At 40.6% G+C, this 16,299-nt stretch overlaps 2 protein-coding genes across 7 annotated transcripts in view; both read right to left on the minus strand.

Annotated features, from left to right (window-relative positions):
- Positions 1 to 55: 55 nt before the first annotated feature.
- LOC128743923 (argininosuccinate lyase) overlaps positions 56 to 16,299 on the minus strand; it is a 234,316-nt gene continuing 218,072 nt past the window's right edge. The window contains exons 2-3 of the mRNA XM_053840626.1: positions 559 to 1,745; positions 56 to 494 (exon numbers count right to left, since the gene is read on the minus strand). Coding sequence (XP_053696601.1) covers positions 222 to 494; positions 559 to 1,701 — 1,416 coding nt within the window. The 5' untranslated portion in view covers positions 1,702 to 1,745 and the 3' untranslated portion in view covers positions 56 to 221. The remainder of the gene's footprint in view (positions 495 to 558; positions 1,746 to 16,299) is intronic.
- LOC128743916 (NPC intracellular cholesterol transporter 1) overlaps positions 8,379 to 16,299 on the minus strand; it is a 62,813-nt gene continuing 54,892 nt past the window's right edge. For 2 of the 6 annotated variants that reach the window (XM_053840614.1, XM_053840613.1), the window contains one exon: positions 8,379 to 11,446. In XM_053840614.1, coding sequence (XP_053696589.1) covers positions 11,025 to 11,446 — 422 coding nt within the window. In that variant the 3' untranslated portion in view covers positions 8,379 to 11,024. The remainder of the gene's footprint in view (positions 11,447 to 16,299) is intronic. The other 4 variants (XR_008412338.1, XR_008412337.1, XR_008412336.1 and 1 more) reach the window with 3 other exon arrangements.

Here is a 16,299-nt window from a genome sequence, read left to right on the forward strand (position 1 = left end):
AAAAGCTAAGTGATAAACGATGGAAACGAATTATAGAATACGAGTTTTGTAGACTTGCAAACGTTTTTCTTTATTAGTCAGAACAGGGATACAAAGCACAGTTTTTTTTTGGTTTTGCAACGTACTTTAACAGTTTAACACTTCTTATTGTATGCCCACGAAATATATTTATATTATTCACAGACTTGAAAATAAAATAATTACAAAACTACGAAGTCGGACTATTCGCACCCCACGAGAAATTCCTTAAGTAGCTTGATTTGTTCCTGCACCGCTCGTTTGGATGTTCCTCCGACGACGGAATACTGTTCCACGCTGTTTTCGTAGTTCCACAGTTTGCTGACCGTTTCGTCGAAGTACGGACAGATATCCTGAAGGTCCTCTAACGTTAGTTTGTTGATTGGAATTTTGACATTTTCGGAAAACGCAACTACCTCGCCGGAGATGTGATGTGCCTCTCGGAATGGGATACCTTTGCGGACCAAATAGTAGGCCTAGAAAACAAGAAATAAATGAGAAATTTTCGATAATTATTTGTCGAAAATGCGAAGTACTTACCATGTCCGTCGCAAGCATATCGTAGCTGAGTGCACTGAGACAGCGTTCCTCGTCGACGCGCATCGTCGTTATCACGCCGGTCATCAACGTCAGTGAGAGTGCAGTCTGGTCGTACACGGCAAACATGCCACTCTTATCGCACTGTAAATCTTTGTTGTACGTCGAGGGGAGCCCCTTCAATGTCATCAACAGGCCGCAATGTTGACCAAACACCGATCCGGAGATACCACGAATCAGCTCCAAGCTGTCCGGGTTTCGTTTCTGTGGCATCAGGCTGCTGCCGGTTGTATATTCCTCCGACAGCTCTAAGAAATTATATTCTTTCGTAGAATACAGAATCAAATCTTCAGCAAGTCGGCTCATATGAACGGCGGCAAGAGTGCATAGAAAATTGAATTCCACAACAAAATCACGATCAGACACAGTAAACATGCTATTGTAGGTAACTCCAGTGAATCCAAGGTCTTTGGCCAACTGGTGGCGATCAATGTTGAAAGGATTCCCTGCCAAAGCACCAGTACCCAGCGGCAGTACATTCATTCGTTTCGCAAACTCCACAATTCTCTGATAATCTTCTCTAAAGTTGAACGCATAACTTAGAATCCAGTGACTAAATCGAACAGGCTGAGCTTTTTGCATGTGCGTGTAACCCGGCATCAGTACGTCTAAATACCGTTCCGCTGCATCGGTGATTCCATCGATCAATCTACTTAGTTGCTTCAGAACATCTCGGACGGCTTTTCTCATCCACAGTTTCATATCGACAACCACCTGCTCGTTCCGGCTTCGTCCCGTATGCAGCTTACCACCGATCTGTGGTCCCACGATTTCGATTAGACGTCGCTCGTTAACGGTGTGCACATCCTCATCTCTTGGCATTAGTTTGATCGTTCCCTTTTCCCATTCATCTCGAATCGTCTCTAGACCGTAGCAGATCACTTTAAACTCACTTTGCGTTAACAGCTTAGCCTCGGTTAAACTCTTCGCGTATGCTATGCTACCATCCAGATCCTCCGAGTATAGCCGCTTGTCCACCGATAGGGAGTTGTTAACTTTCGACAGAACATGATCCGTACCTTTGGAATATCGACCTCCCCACAGTTTGAACGGAGTAGCCACCGATTCTTCGCGTCTTGAGCTCATGCTGTTCTGCTCTGTAGTGCACTGTCTTCTCGATAGAATGTCTCCTGCCAGACTGACTCCGGACGGAGGTTTCGAGCCGGCATAAATAGTGAGTGCGCGGAAAAAAGGTTATCAGTGCTACTGCGTCGTAGTCGCGCCGCTTTCTCTCGCGATTCACGCTAATGCGCTGAGCTAAGGATGGAACATGATAACGTTAATCCCTTCTCTCACGGTTTCATCATCACGAGAGTGAATGAAATATTTGCCGCATACGATGCAATAGTTTCGGACGTCCAGTTTCCATTTCAGCCGGGAAGAAAGGAATCCATACTGAAGTAAGCTTTTAGGTCTCGTTGATACGGTCTGTTACATAAAAATCCCATCGGTGCGATCACTGACTTGCAAAAATACAGACGCTTCCAGGAAGGGATGACGCTACTGACGATCGTTCAAAACAGGCATATAACCCAGCACTAATCAGATAACTAATGATTTCGTGCGTCGTTTTAAAATGGAAACTTAGTCATTCTGAATTGATAGATAATCACATGGAAACTACCGATTAGTACATATCAAAAAAATTAAATTCAGTGCCTCACTTTTACTAGTTAAGCCAAGAATCAATATACATAGCATAAACTTATATAATGCACTCTCTACAATTTGGCATTTCCGGATTTCCGAAGCATTCCAGCTCGATTGGTTATAGATAATATAATATTGACATATCCCTTTTTTCAGTTTATTACTCCTGTTATTACCTATTATTACATTTAATAGATTCAATCAACGCATCCATCGTAAATTGATTAGGCTAGGAAAAAACGCTTGCACCAACGCGGTAAATAACTCGGAAAAACATCCGAGATGTATCACAAATGTCAAATCTGCCAAGCCAACTGTTCAAGTACTGTCGGCAGTATCGGGCAGCGCAATTCGCTAATTCACTAATCGAGACAATTTTTTCGAAAACCATGGAAATGTCGTAAATCGACAGTCGCGAACTGCAAATTTATGAACTGTTTAGTTATGAACGTATCGTAAACAACATGCATCTGTCACTGCACAAATTATTATAAAATTAGATCTACTGCATCGATATTACTCATGAAACTTAGATCGAAACTTACGATAGTAGACAAAACTCTTCACAGTTTACTAATTCAAAAATAAACAACGGCATTTAATTTGCAATTAGTCTGAGCTTATCAATTAGCGTTTCACGATTGGTGGGTTAACGAATTAGTGAATCAGCGGTATCGAACACTGATTGCCTAAAAGACGATTGTGTGCAATGTAACTTGTGTAAAAAAGCTATTCATGCATTAATACATTTCTTAATCAATAGGTGAAGAAATCTTTAGCTACTTGAAGTTAAAAAAAAATCTCCAGACCTTTCGAGATGAACTTATGGCTTTTAAATCAAAAACCCGGCTGAAATACAGATTGAGTCATATAATATCTGGAAGCAAAAACCTCTAGCAACGTCTATCTCGGAACCATGTAAAAGAAATAGCTAAAATTTATAGAAACCTCACTTCGGTCAAATTGCAACCAAACTTATCACCGTTCTAGGAGTTTTTCATTTTTATATGATTTTCACGAAACTTCACACTTTGGTGTAAGAATTCAGTATGTTAGGCACAATTTCGCTAAATCGCTAATTAGCGATGTTAAATTTTAATTGGCTAGTTAGCGTTTTCGCTAAATGTGAAGTACGTTAGCGAAACCGTTAGTTTCGCTAAAAATAAATCTTTGAAATCGCTAAAATTGTATGAAACTTGCAAAATTATTCAAACTACCTTGCCGTTTTAATATTGCATTGGTCAGAAATAACGTCACACATCATTGGTTGGAGAATTCGGAGAATGCGGAAAAAGATTATATGAATCGATGAATATCCTCCAAGAACATACACTATTTGCGTGCCTCGCCGAAATGCATCCATCGGCTTTGAATTTTATCACGAACATAACCTCATTGTGAACATCGGAATTTGTTCAGAAATTGAATATTGAACATCGAATGTGACTGATTTAGCGAGCATATTATGCCCGGGGACGCCCGGAAGTAATCAAAATAATACCACCACGTAAAAGGAATAATTTAGAGTAGTATTAATTGCTTTAGAAGCAGCAGAAGGTGTTGTTTCGCAATTTTGCGTTGCACACGATAATAGTATATTCAGCGATGCTATGAAGCGTGAATGTATGCGGCTCATTAGTTATAGGCGAATTGAACTATTCGCTTCTCTGTTTTCTCATGATAAAATCGTTTGCCGATGCTCACATGCCTAAACGCGATCATTAACAAGTTTGTATGCGCCAAAAATATTGTATTACTGTCTGGTGAATGATATAGGGAGTATCATGTCCTCGGTGATCATGTCCAGTCAGCTTCTGCTACGAATGTAAAGTAATTGGGAAGCAAATACACATAGTTCCACCCATTTCTATCTTCTATCGTTTGCAGCTGGGGGACATTGAGAGGGTTGGCGGTATTTAGTTACCTACGATTATCTCTAGCCAGTCCATCTCTTCCAGTGATCCTTTCTCTTTCGCGTGATACTTCTAGATGAAGGCAGCAACTTCCCGCAAGCACTTCAAGCTGTATATCTTCCCGTTCACCGCAAGCTCTGAAGAAAAGCCTTAGCCAATCTCTTCTCGCTGGTCATCAGTTACAGAAAGACCTTCTACTGGGAACTTAGTGTGAAAGATATATTTGATGTCATCGCTTACCTCCTTGGTGGGAAGCGTAAAGTCCTTTGCCAATCGTTGCCGTTTAACATCATGTAGGTTCCGTCTTCCTTGGCTGGAAAGTTGTTTTTACCAGCACCTTCAGCCGTGATTGCCTGCTGCTCAGAGTACTTACTTATGTGTCCGTGTCTTCCGGTCCGGCTGAACAAAGAGATGAAATTAGAGATCTCCACTGTTGACGGTTACCCGCCAGAGCCTTTACTTGTCACTAGGACAGGTTCTCGTCTACAACCTGGATGTCGTTGGCTAAGTTGCATCGCCATGAGCCTCTGGGTCTGCTTCTTCTACGCTGTCCTTGCGGATTCCACTGGAGTGCTTTTCTGCAGATCTGGTTCGCTCCTTTCCTCAAGGTATGGTCGATTCACTTGCACCTACGTTCACGAATTTCTGTTGTTATCGGCCGTTGATGACATCGACGATGGAGTTCCTTGTTGAACATCCAGTTGTCAGGCCACCACGCACGAATGATATATCGCAGGCACCGGTTAATAAATACCTACAGTTTTTGCGTTGTCTCCGCTGAGACGTACCACGTTTCGCAGGCATACAGCAGTACGGATTTAACGTTTGAATTGAAAATTCTGGTTTTCGTATGTAGAGTTATCTGGTTTGAGCCCCAAATGTTTCGCAGCCCTGCAAAGGCATCCATGACCTTCCTGATCCGTGTGGCTATATCAGTCTTGGTACCATCATCGGGCGTTCTGGTTACCAAGCTATACCTACCTGCTCAACTTGTTGTCCCGCTGCTGTGAAGTCGGGTGTTCACTAACATAGACTTAGTTTTTGCTACATTGACTGTCAGACCTGCTGCCTGGGAACTCTTGGAGAGGTCATCTAACTTGCTCTGCATATCGTTTCGGCGTTGACAAGCAAGAGCTTGACTGACGCATCCATATAAAGATGTTCCTTTTAGCAAGGTGCTTCTTCACCGTTTGGCTCCGACACGTCCAAGGCGCGAAAAGGTGAGGGCACCTTGCACTCCGTGTCCCTTTTCAACTTCTGGTGCACTTAACTTTTCTCCAGAAGGAAGAGGATGCTGTAAGTGCCGGATCGGCAATACCCGGTGTACACGAAGTGCCTCACGATGTCCAACTCACTCCGGGCTGCAGCTGGCAGTACGAACAAAGTATCGAGTGTAATTGCTTGACTGTTTTCGTCATAGCTGCTGCAAATCAATTAATAACGCTGTCTGTACACTGTATTTCTGTACACAATGGGATTGTTGCTATTGACAGTACATATGTGGATTCATCAACGGTTGGCTGGGAAACTTCATGAATGATCGCTAAAATCAGTTTTTATGCATATGTTATGTCTTAAAATCAACAATTGCCGACAGTTATTTGGGCTAAATGGTATATGTTCATTCAAAAATTTGGTAATTTTTAAGTAATCTAGGTTTAGCGATTTGCAAAACTTTTGCTAATGTGAGTTTAACGATTAGCGTTTAGCGGTTATCGAGCTAATTTTTTCGGTTACAGGATTAGCGGTTTACAAAATTTTCGGTTAGCTGCGCCCACCACAAGAATTTACTTGTAGTAAATGTCCTAAAAATCGGACGCATTTCAAGTTGAGTATACAAACTAAGTTATAATCAAATATTCACCATAAAAATGCTATTGCAAATCACACCTCAAGTTTTATTTGATTTTGAATTTTATTTTCGTCTTTAAAATTCCAGAACAAGATTCGCAAGAGCCCACCCAAATGGAAAGATATTCTAAATATTTTTGGTTCCAGCTATTTTATTCAATAAGAATATACAGTAAAGGGATATTAGCAGTACTGGCTCCAGTTTAAGCGCTTTTGTTCTTTTGCAGAATATCTACTGTTGCTTCTTCTTTTGTTGTTTTGCTTCTTCCTGTTTATACGTTGCTCCAATTCCTCTCGTTTTTGCTTCCGGATTTTCGTTTTCTTTTTCGAAGAGACATTCTTTCTTCTTTTTTCTCTTCCTCAAACAGGTGAATTTTCTTAAATCGCTCGGAAGCCGTCAATACTGGATAATACTGGACTTCTTTTTAGAATTTCGATGGATGTTGCTTCTATGAGGAGTTGGTGAGTCTGAAGCAACTTCACTGAATTAATTCAGTCATGCTTATTTCACGATTTGGAGCGATATTTTCCTCTTCCTCGCTCGTTACACTGTGCAGTGCTCTATTGCGCTCTTCTTGCATAAAAACATCCTCACTCACCTCCTTAACAAGTACTAAATCCTCCTCATTGTTGCAATTACTCGATTTAGCTACTTCTTAGTCCATTCCGCCGACTAGCGACTTTTGCAAATCGATGGGCATCGACATCTCAAAAAGCTGTTGAATGATTTTTCCTTTTTCAGAGCTGGTAGAGCCGTTACCAACCATTTATGCGTTCCCTACAGGGTAATTAACCTATTTTGGACCCCATCAGCAGCTGCACATAATTTGGATACTTCCATTTGATTTTTCTGTAAGTATCCAAATTATGCACAGCTGCTGCTGAGGTCCAAAATACGTTGGTTATCCTTCCTATTTAATCTATTGCAGCCTGTATCGTGGATGTAGGAGTAATAACTGAATTCTCTAGAACATCTTGTTCTTCAATCTGTTCGTTCAATCTAGGAAATGCTTTGAATGTATCGGTTGCAACCGGGTCTTTCTCATCCACCTCATGAGTATCGGAATCTTTAGGATTGACTGGACTTAGGTGTACTGTCTTGGCTATACATTTCTCGTAATTAACATTATCGGCACTGAACAGAAACAATCCACAAAATCCTCAATCCGTTTCTTACGCTGGTTTTTTTATACCTTTGTTCATTGTTTTTTGCAATACTTCAGGAAAGTATTTCAACGAGAGACTTTCTTCTCCGTTATCCATTCGCCAGTCCGATACGGGATTCTTCCAGGCGCTTTTGAGAGGTTTAAATATGGATACGTCGTTGGTTGATTCGAGATTCATTAGCACATGTTTTGAAGCTTTTACTATCGTCTCGATCGCGACTGTCTAGTCGGGTTACGTCCAATACAACAACGTCGTAGTCACATTCGGTGACCATCAAAAACAAGTCGTCAATTTTAGTACAAAGTCCACGAACGTTCTGGTAGCACATCAGAACTCGGGAGGGTCGAGTTCTCGTGGTCCTTCTTGAAACCAACAACAGTGCATCTTAATGCCACAGTATTTGGTGAAATAAACGCCGACACTAGTGTCTGATGAGATACATGTGATATTCAGAGCGAGTCGTCGACTTTAACAAATAAAATTGTAAACTTTAAGAGCATGCTATTGAAAAATTATAAAATGTCATGACATGTCTTTTTTCTGTTTTACTTGTCTTTCGCTTTGTCAAATCATTTTTTTTATTGAAAGTGGAGGAGCGTTTGGCGAGGAAGAATGGTAGACTGGATGATATTGTGAAACTTCGATGTGAGGCCAAAGATATATTGTGTAGCTCAATTACTGAGTGGGACTCTAACACGACACCCTATGTCTCACATCTAGTTTCCGTTCATTCCAGTCTAACCATGTCTTATTTTTGCCTTCAGTTGCTTGATCATTGTGCAGACATCAGTTGTTTGATCATTGTCAGTACAGCAGCAGACAAACGAGCACCTCATAGAGTGAACTAGTTTTTTTCTCGCCCTTGAAAATTTAGTGGAAAATTTTACCAACTTTCTCAATTTCTCAAGTGCGAACGACATAAGTGATAAGATCGCGTCAAAGTTAAAATCGCGAAATAGTTTTTAAAGGTTTTATATAACACAATCTTTCTTTCAACATTACTAGAAACTCTATTACAACCTACTCACAATAACGGCTTTAATCACGGATACAAAGTGTTTAAGATGTGATATATTTACAGCTATAATAAATTTTTACTTTTATCATAAAAAAATAAATTTAAATTTGAAATAAATTGTAAAAATTCAAAATTTCATTAGATATTTTATATAAAAACAACTCTTTATTATGCAGTATAATATAACACTATACGAGACAGATTAGAAATTACTCTCGTTGACCTTTCGGTGCTTGTTTTTAGTACAAATTTCTAATATCAGATACACAATATTTATCTTTCTCCTGCTTCAGAATTCTGACATTAAAAACGAGCTCCTAATTAGTCGTAAATTTTTACGTCTATAAACATTCACTATGTTTTGTTTGTGTTTAGAAAAATAAAACCCTCATTTATGATTTTTTTCTGTGAAACTTGGTAGATATCTGCTGTCGAACGATCAGCGAATCGATCAACAGTACAATTAAGACAGTTTCGTTCTTTTATTTTGTTACAGGAAAGCTCGGTGTTCTTTCGATAGTAATACCAGAGATCATAAGATTCATCAGGTGAGAATATGATTTCCACCGATAAACAGGTAAGCAAGAAATGGCAACGAGATATGCCCTGAATCCTCCTAACCTTTTCTATGCGATTCAGTGCTGCAAGGCAATCGTGTCTCCTAGCTCTCAACCTCAATGCAAAGCTATTTTTTTTATTTCCCTAACCCTGTCATTCACCTATTTTCGGATCAACAAGAACATTTATACTAAACTTTCGCTTATTTAGGCAATTTTATACTCTGTTCTAGTTTTCACTCAAGTGTTTCGTGCAAGCTGATTGATTGCTCGAGAGTTAGCACGACCAAAAAAAAAAAATAAAAGGGAAAATAATTCAAACAAAAACGAACTAATAAGTTTTACTTCTTTTAGAAAGTTTATTTTTCTCTGTTCCGTTGTAAGTTACAATAACAGTATTGTTTCTCTGCTGACACCCCTCGCAAATATTAGACGCTATAATACAATTGAAACAGTAAAACACAAAGTTTTTACACAACAATAAAAGAGTTATGGAAGAACATAACTATATAATTGAGAAAATTTTCAATAACCTGCTCCTAATGTTTTACCCGGGACAACATTTCCATCTCCAGGTCTACTCAGTAATTCAAAATATACAAACCCATTACTAGTTGTGTGCTACCTATCGCCTAAAATACTTTTCGATACATGGAATCACGAAGAAAGAGTTTATTTCTTTCTTGCAGAGAAAAGAAAAATCTAATATAATATTGATCTATAGTCACTATTTACCATTGCTAATGCAAACTGTAACTCGGAAATTAAAACAAAAAAATAATTGGACCGGATTGGATGATTTTTTACATCTCTCATATACTTTTTCTAAACAAAACACTATTATTAGCAGTCATAAATTACAGACTATTTCACTAGGGATGAATATCATAGAACATAGACCACTCTGACGCATAACTAAAGCAATTACATAATTTTTACCTATGTCTGTCGAAGATACCCTAACAACTGAAGGCAACAAAGGCGAGTACGCAAAATATACAGGATTTTGTATCAACTTGATTCCTCGAGGCTACCTTCTAAAAGAACATTGCACGTAACGTGATCATAGCTGAATTTAAATTTGTACATATAAAATGTAGATGTTGTGTACTCGTCTGAGAAATATTCAGCCCCCGTTTGGTGGAATTCTCAAAGCAGAATGGTTTCTAGAAATCTAGATATAAATAGCATGAACTTCTAATGAGTATGAATTCGGTAAAATAAAGATCAAAATATTGGTATATTCAAAACAAAATCGCCTAATTTACGTGTGAAATATGAAAAAAAAAAGAATTTAAGCAAAACCATTCCACTTTGACACTCGTTGTTATCCTTGATACAGACACATGTAAGCGTATACAGAAGCCCGATTAGCTGACGACAATTATTATAATACTTCACGCACATCCCACTCAAGCCGACCTATCTACAGTACCTACTACATTCCGAAGTTGAAAACAGGAACTGGAAAATAAGGCGATTCACTTTAGCACCCAGTCGCAACTTCAACTTCTTTTTTCTAAGAAATCTGACGCTCTCGTACTCGCTCGCTACTCGTACACCTCCAGGGCAGCCTAGACATAATTTGCTACAACAGTTTCCTTGTATTCAACGTTTAACCGTAGTACGTTTTATAGTAACATTTAGCCCAGGATACAGTTTTACTTTCTTATACAACTAAAAACTAGCCTTTTCATTTGATTATCTCCTAGACATTGACAGTTTCATTGGTATTTATAACTACTTTTATGTGTTTCCTCTTGTCGTACTGTCCTGCTTCCATGATACCGTAACGATCTGATCGTTTAGATTTACCCGAGGTACAACTTCGATGTTGTTCTATCAGCGCTTATTCAAAAAGAATATTTTCCTGTTCATTTCGTTTGTCTAACTTAAACGCTTTTCCGTTATAATGAATTGTTTTCTTTTTCACCTTTTTTTGGTACAAAACAAGATCCTAACCATAGTACCTTACAACTAACATACGTAATCAGTATAAGAAAAACGTCATTCGTTTCCGGAGTGCTATCGAACATGCCAGGGTTTTTGATACGCGCACCCACGTTCTGTGAAAAGAAGAACGCTTAATGAATGTGATGCACACTGAATAACCATGATGCTAGTTTTATTTTATTTGATCATGAAAATAAAATTATTGATGCATCAAGATTCAACAACTTTCTAGTAGATATTACCGTTCCTATCACCTAGCAGTCAATTTCTTAGTCTCCTGCTACTGGTGCGGTAATCCGTTTACTGCACTGCTACTGATTTGTCGTCGAGAATCACATGCTTTTCACTGGCGCCGTCGATAGCTACAGATCGGTTTGGGGAGCCTCGCGAGCTGGTTGCTGGTTGCAGAAGAGGTTCGGTAAGTTGTTCTGTATACGCTTCCGGATGGACGAAGACGCGCGCTTGGTGCTGCTGCTGCTGGCTGCTGTGGGCGTACTGCCACTGCGCCTGCTCGCCGGACGGTTGGTCCAGGAAACGTTGCTGGGACTGCTGTGGGTGGTACTGCTGGTACTGCTGATGTCGCTGCTGTTCTTGGTGCTCGTAATAGTGGTACTCTTGGTCCTGCTCCGCATAGTTTTCATCATCATCGTTCTCAATCTCATGGTTGGTGTTGCGGGGGGTGACGTCGTCGTTGGAACGTCGTCTTCTGCGGTACATCACGCCTGCGGATGTGGAATCGAGAGCCGCGCGATTGGCGCGATAAGGAAAAGATTTGGTTTTTACAACAATCAATTTTCCTCGGTTTTATACAGGTTTTGTTTTTTTCAGGACAATCAGAGACAAACAGACATAACCCAACATAAGTGTGAAACTGTGACACTTATCGCATGCAGTAACAGTCATTTCAAATTTGGGTTTCATTGGGAATAGCTCCGTATTTGGCGATTTGTCCATTTTCAAAATTCTTGCTTATTCGAGGGATACTCCTGCCGTAACTTAATATTTGATTTGACGAGATTTTGTAGGATATTCTTCAAAGAGTTATGTCTGTTTGCCGGTGGAACAATGTTAAACACAAAATAGCGGGAAAAATTGGTACGGGCTATAGCGAATGGTAGCATGTAAACAAACGTAAGACAAAGCTGTACAATTTATACACAAAGCAATCTTCGTTTTTTTTGGATTAATTTTTGTATTTAAATAGAATGGATGATAGAAACTTAAACAGAAAAGAAAATGTAGAAATCGTCTCCTATACGAAAAGCGTTTAGAACTAGGTATTACTGTTCACTAGAAAACAATAAGTGTGAAGGAAAAAATTACAAAATAAAAATAAATACTTCCATACGCTTTTGGGGATGTAATGAATGCTGCTTCAAAGGGTGTTACGATCAAAATTTGGTTGGCCTAAGCTTGCCGCATTTGTGGCAATCATTCAAAAACGTGGCGTGCATTCAAAAACCTGAACATCCCTGATTTTGCAGTTGGGTGACATGCAGAAAGATGCAGATAATGGCATACAAGCAGGGGGAACAGCGCATCAAAATTTTCTCGCACATAGTGAATAGCTGAATTCCTCGCACATTGAGCCCGTTAAAAGTCCCGAAATCGTTAAAAGTGGCCAAATCAACTGTCACTAGTATAATAAAAAAGTTCGACTAACGAGTGGCCAGCGCTTTCAAACTAGCAGTGTCATCTACAACCGTCCATCGGGCTAAAAATAGCCGGACTTATAAGAATGTAATGACTACAAATTGAAGCCGCTTGAAAAGTGGCGTTTTCATTACGTGAACGTCTCCATGTTAGAATCGGCTGATCGACATCGTCTCCGTGTCGCTGTGACACATCTAAATAGTGCTGTATACGATGATCCTCCAGCGCTGCCGCAGACCATGAAGTCGAAACGATATGCAAAGAATGAAAAACAAAGAAATTCGTACGGGAACAACGGAAACAGATCAATGCGTCGAAAACAAACTTTGGATTGGAAACTCCGGACATGGGAAAACTTCCAAGGTAACGCTTGAGTGGTTTGCGACGTATTAAGGAATTACAAGGATGGCGAAGTTGTCTATCAGAACTGCGTAGCATGTTTCATAGTAATGGACAAGTTACGGTTTGGCTAGCCGCCAATCAGTCCACGAGTTCTTCAAGCACAGAAGCACCATCAACGCGCACAAAGTTCGAAAGTTCCGGACTTCTATGTACAGTTGAAGGCTCAGGCTGACCAGGATGAGGAATGCAAATTGATGATTAGAGGGCGTAGTTCGAAGAACTACTTTTGCCGGGCTTTTGCCGGGTTTGATAGCATGACGGTAGATAGAACCTTCTTCCACCATAAATTCATCCAAATTACAAATGGACGTCACCAAATTAGACAGAAATACCGATTGACCACGTGTTGATCGACTGCTGGCACTTTTGTGGCATCGTTGACGCCGAATCGTATCGTAACGTGGACTCGGACCAGTTGATGGGTAACTCTCTGTTGTGAACGACATTTAGTGGCGACGGATGGTTCAGCCTGGCGTCGCCGAAAATTATTCAACCATCGAAAGCGTAGCAAAGAGTATCCTCGGACTAGAATGACGATGAATTAGGAGAACGCTCAGTGGGCGGCAACTGTTATGCAGTGGCATTTGTCAGAACGTGGAGAGACAGAGGCAAAAAAAGATGCAGCAAACCCAAATCTTCCGGGTTAGCAACATAAGGCTGAAAATCATAAGGCTGAAACACGAAAGGCTGAAATTCGAAAGGCTGAAAACTAAGTAACGCCTACATAAGGCTGAATGGACAAAAGGCTGAAATCTCATAAGGCTGAATGTTCGAAAGGCTGAATAACGAATGGCTGAAACTTTGAATAAACAATGTGTATGCAATGCTAAAGGCAGAAATTTCAGAATGTTTCACAATTTTAACTTAAATCGAAGAAAACTTAATCAATTTTTGATAATTTTTTATAAATTATGAAAAATAATTACACTACATTTTATAGTGTCCAACGGGGAAAGCGTATCATTTAAGCTTAACCTGTGCACTGAGAAGGCATTGCATGCTTTTCATCTCGTTTCAATGTGTTCCAGTAAATTTTTACAATGATCCCATGTTTATGTGCCAAACACATTCCTAGATGATTCAGGACGAGACGGCCGCAGGCCGCGAGTGTTCGCCGGCGATCCGCCGTCGGAAGCGCCGGCCACTGCGGGGGGGCAGCCCCCCCGCAGAAACCACCTCTATTTAGGTGCAAGCATTTTCCTAGGTTTACTGACTAGTAGGGGTTATCCCTTAGTTGAGTCCGAACGAGCGGCAGCGAGTAAGGACAGCATATAACGAACACTTGAGCAGGCAGAAAGCCGCGAAAGTTTTATGACATACTCGCCCATATGAATAAAACAGTTCTGTTTGCTTTGCTTTCCCCTGGCAAACCTTATAGACGAAGTCTTATATATTTTTCAGCCTTACGTGATATTCAGCCTTTTGATTTTCAGCCTTTCGTAGCTTTCAGCCTTTTGAAATTTCAGCCTTTCGGTTTTCAGCCTTTCGAGATTTCAGCCTTTCGATTTTCAGCCTTTCGTAGGAGACCCGTCTGGAAGGGTAGGACGTAGGAGTGTGCTAAGTTGAAGCAACTGCATCGTTCTCAGAAGGCGTGCAAGCTCTATCAGTAATTGAACGCATTCCGCAAAGGATTCCTGCTGCGAGCCAAAATGTGTCGGGATACGAATGGCAAGATTTTGACCAACGATCGTAAGGTGGCAGAAAGATGGAAGCATGACTTCGACGAACATTTTAATGGCACCTTGGTAAGGAACGATGGTGACTGGCAAAGTAATTTCGACGGTGCGACAAACATGAAAGACACGTCAGCGCTAGCTCGACAGGCAAAGTTTAGGGCGCCATCAATCAACTGCAAAACAAAGCCGTGGGCTTAAACCGTCATTAGACATTACCCTTTTTTATCGACAGACTTCGCAGCCGGCTGTTTAGAGTACAGGAAAATTACGGGGCCAGTGTAATGATCCTACTGACTCTATCTAGCAAGCACCGCCTAGTCGAGATTCGAACATACGACAACTGGGTTGTTAGACCAGCATCGTATCACGAAGCTAACTGGTCGGTTAAATCAATCAACTGACGAACTATAAATCAGTTGGAAAGGATGGCGTCGATGGACCCGGAAAAGTTGGTTACTTATCTGATACTCGATTCAGAATTGTTTGTAAGAATTTGGTATAAAGAACAGATATCGGAGGAATGGGAGTACGGGTTTATCTACCGCCTACAAAGTTCCACTGACAACCACCAATTACGAACAGATTTCTTCTTCATTGAAAGACGTTCAACAACGGATCAAATGTTTACACTGTGGCAGATCCTCCAAAAAGGCCGTGAATACAGATCCCCCACGCAACATCTCCATCTTCTTCGAATTTAACGCTGCAGATGATACCGTTGTCCGCAAAAAGCTATGAAAATCAAGAACGAGAAAGGTTTTCCCGAGCAGCTGATAAGACTGATTATGGTCACGATAGATGATACGCGGACTTCGTGCGGACTTCGGCTGGCTTGTTGTGTCCAATCGAACCCCCTAGGGGACTTCGTCAAGGCATAATCTCTCATACATTCTGTTCAATGTCCCGATACAGGGTGTCGAATATTAATATGCAGAACACGATCTAGTCCATTCGATTGCTTTGCCGATGACATAGACATTGTAGGTAAAACAGTATAGCAGACTAAAGCGCGAAGCAGAGTAGATTGGGTTGAAGCAAATTCGTCCAAAACATGCTTCGTGCTGACCGGCGGAACCGAGGATGACCGATGCCGTTTAGGCAGTAGTGTAACGATCGACGGCGAGAAAGTTGACGAATTTTCTATTTTGTTCATTAAACCAGTTGTTCTCTACGGGCACGTAACGTGGCCAATACTCGAGGAGAATCTGCCAGTGCTCAGAGCTGTCGAGAGACGACAACGAAAAAGTATCTTCGATGGCGTTCAGACGACTGAGTATGGAGGCGAAGGATGAACCATGAACTCACGCAACTGTATGGCAAACTCAGTATTCAAACGTTGGCTAAAACTGGACGGATACGATGGGCGGCGCATGTTGCAAGAATGCCGGCCAATAACTCTGCGAAGATGGTGTTTACTTCAAAATCGACAGGAAAAAGACGACTAGGTGCACAGCGAAAAGATGTTTAGACTAGGTAGAGCAAGGTCTAATGGCGACTAACTAAAAAATAGGAGAGCGACAATCAACAACCAAGTGAATTGGAGAAATCATGTTCATCCGGGTATGTCGAAAGACGGAAATTTACTTGAATAAATTAAACGTCCCATTGAAAATGGGCGCATATTTATCCCACTGCATACATTAGTTCTTGTAAAATTTTATGTCGAAATTTAAGGACGATTTTCTCTTTATTGTATTTTGTCCCAATGTACATTTATGCTGTCAGTAGCAATTTTGGGGGAATAATGAACGTTTATAGTGTGTAATTTGGACGCAAAAAAGTTGACTTTACTTCAACGATACCAACCTACGACTCATTAGCTAACCAATTGGGATATCCCAGCT

Source organism: Sabethes cyaneus, chromosome 3 (assembly GCF_943734655.1).
Source record: "Sabethes cyaneus chromosome 3, idSabCyanKW18_F2, whole genome shotgun sequence".
In the NCBI taxonomy this organism is placed as follows: domain Eukaryota; kingdom Metazoa; phylum Arthropoda; class Insecta; order Diptera; family Culicidae; genus Sabethes; species Sabethes cyaneus.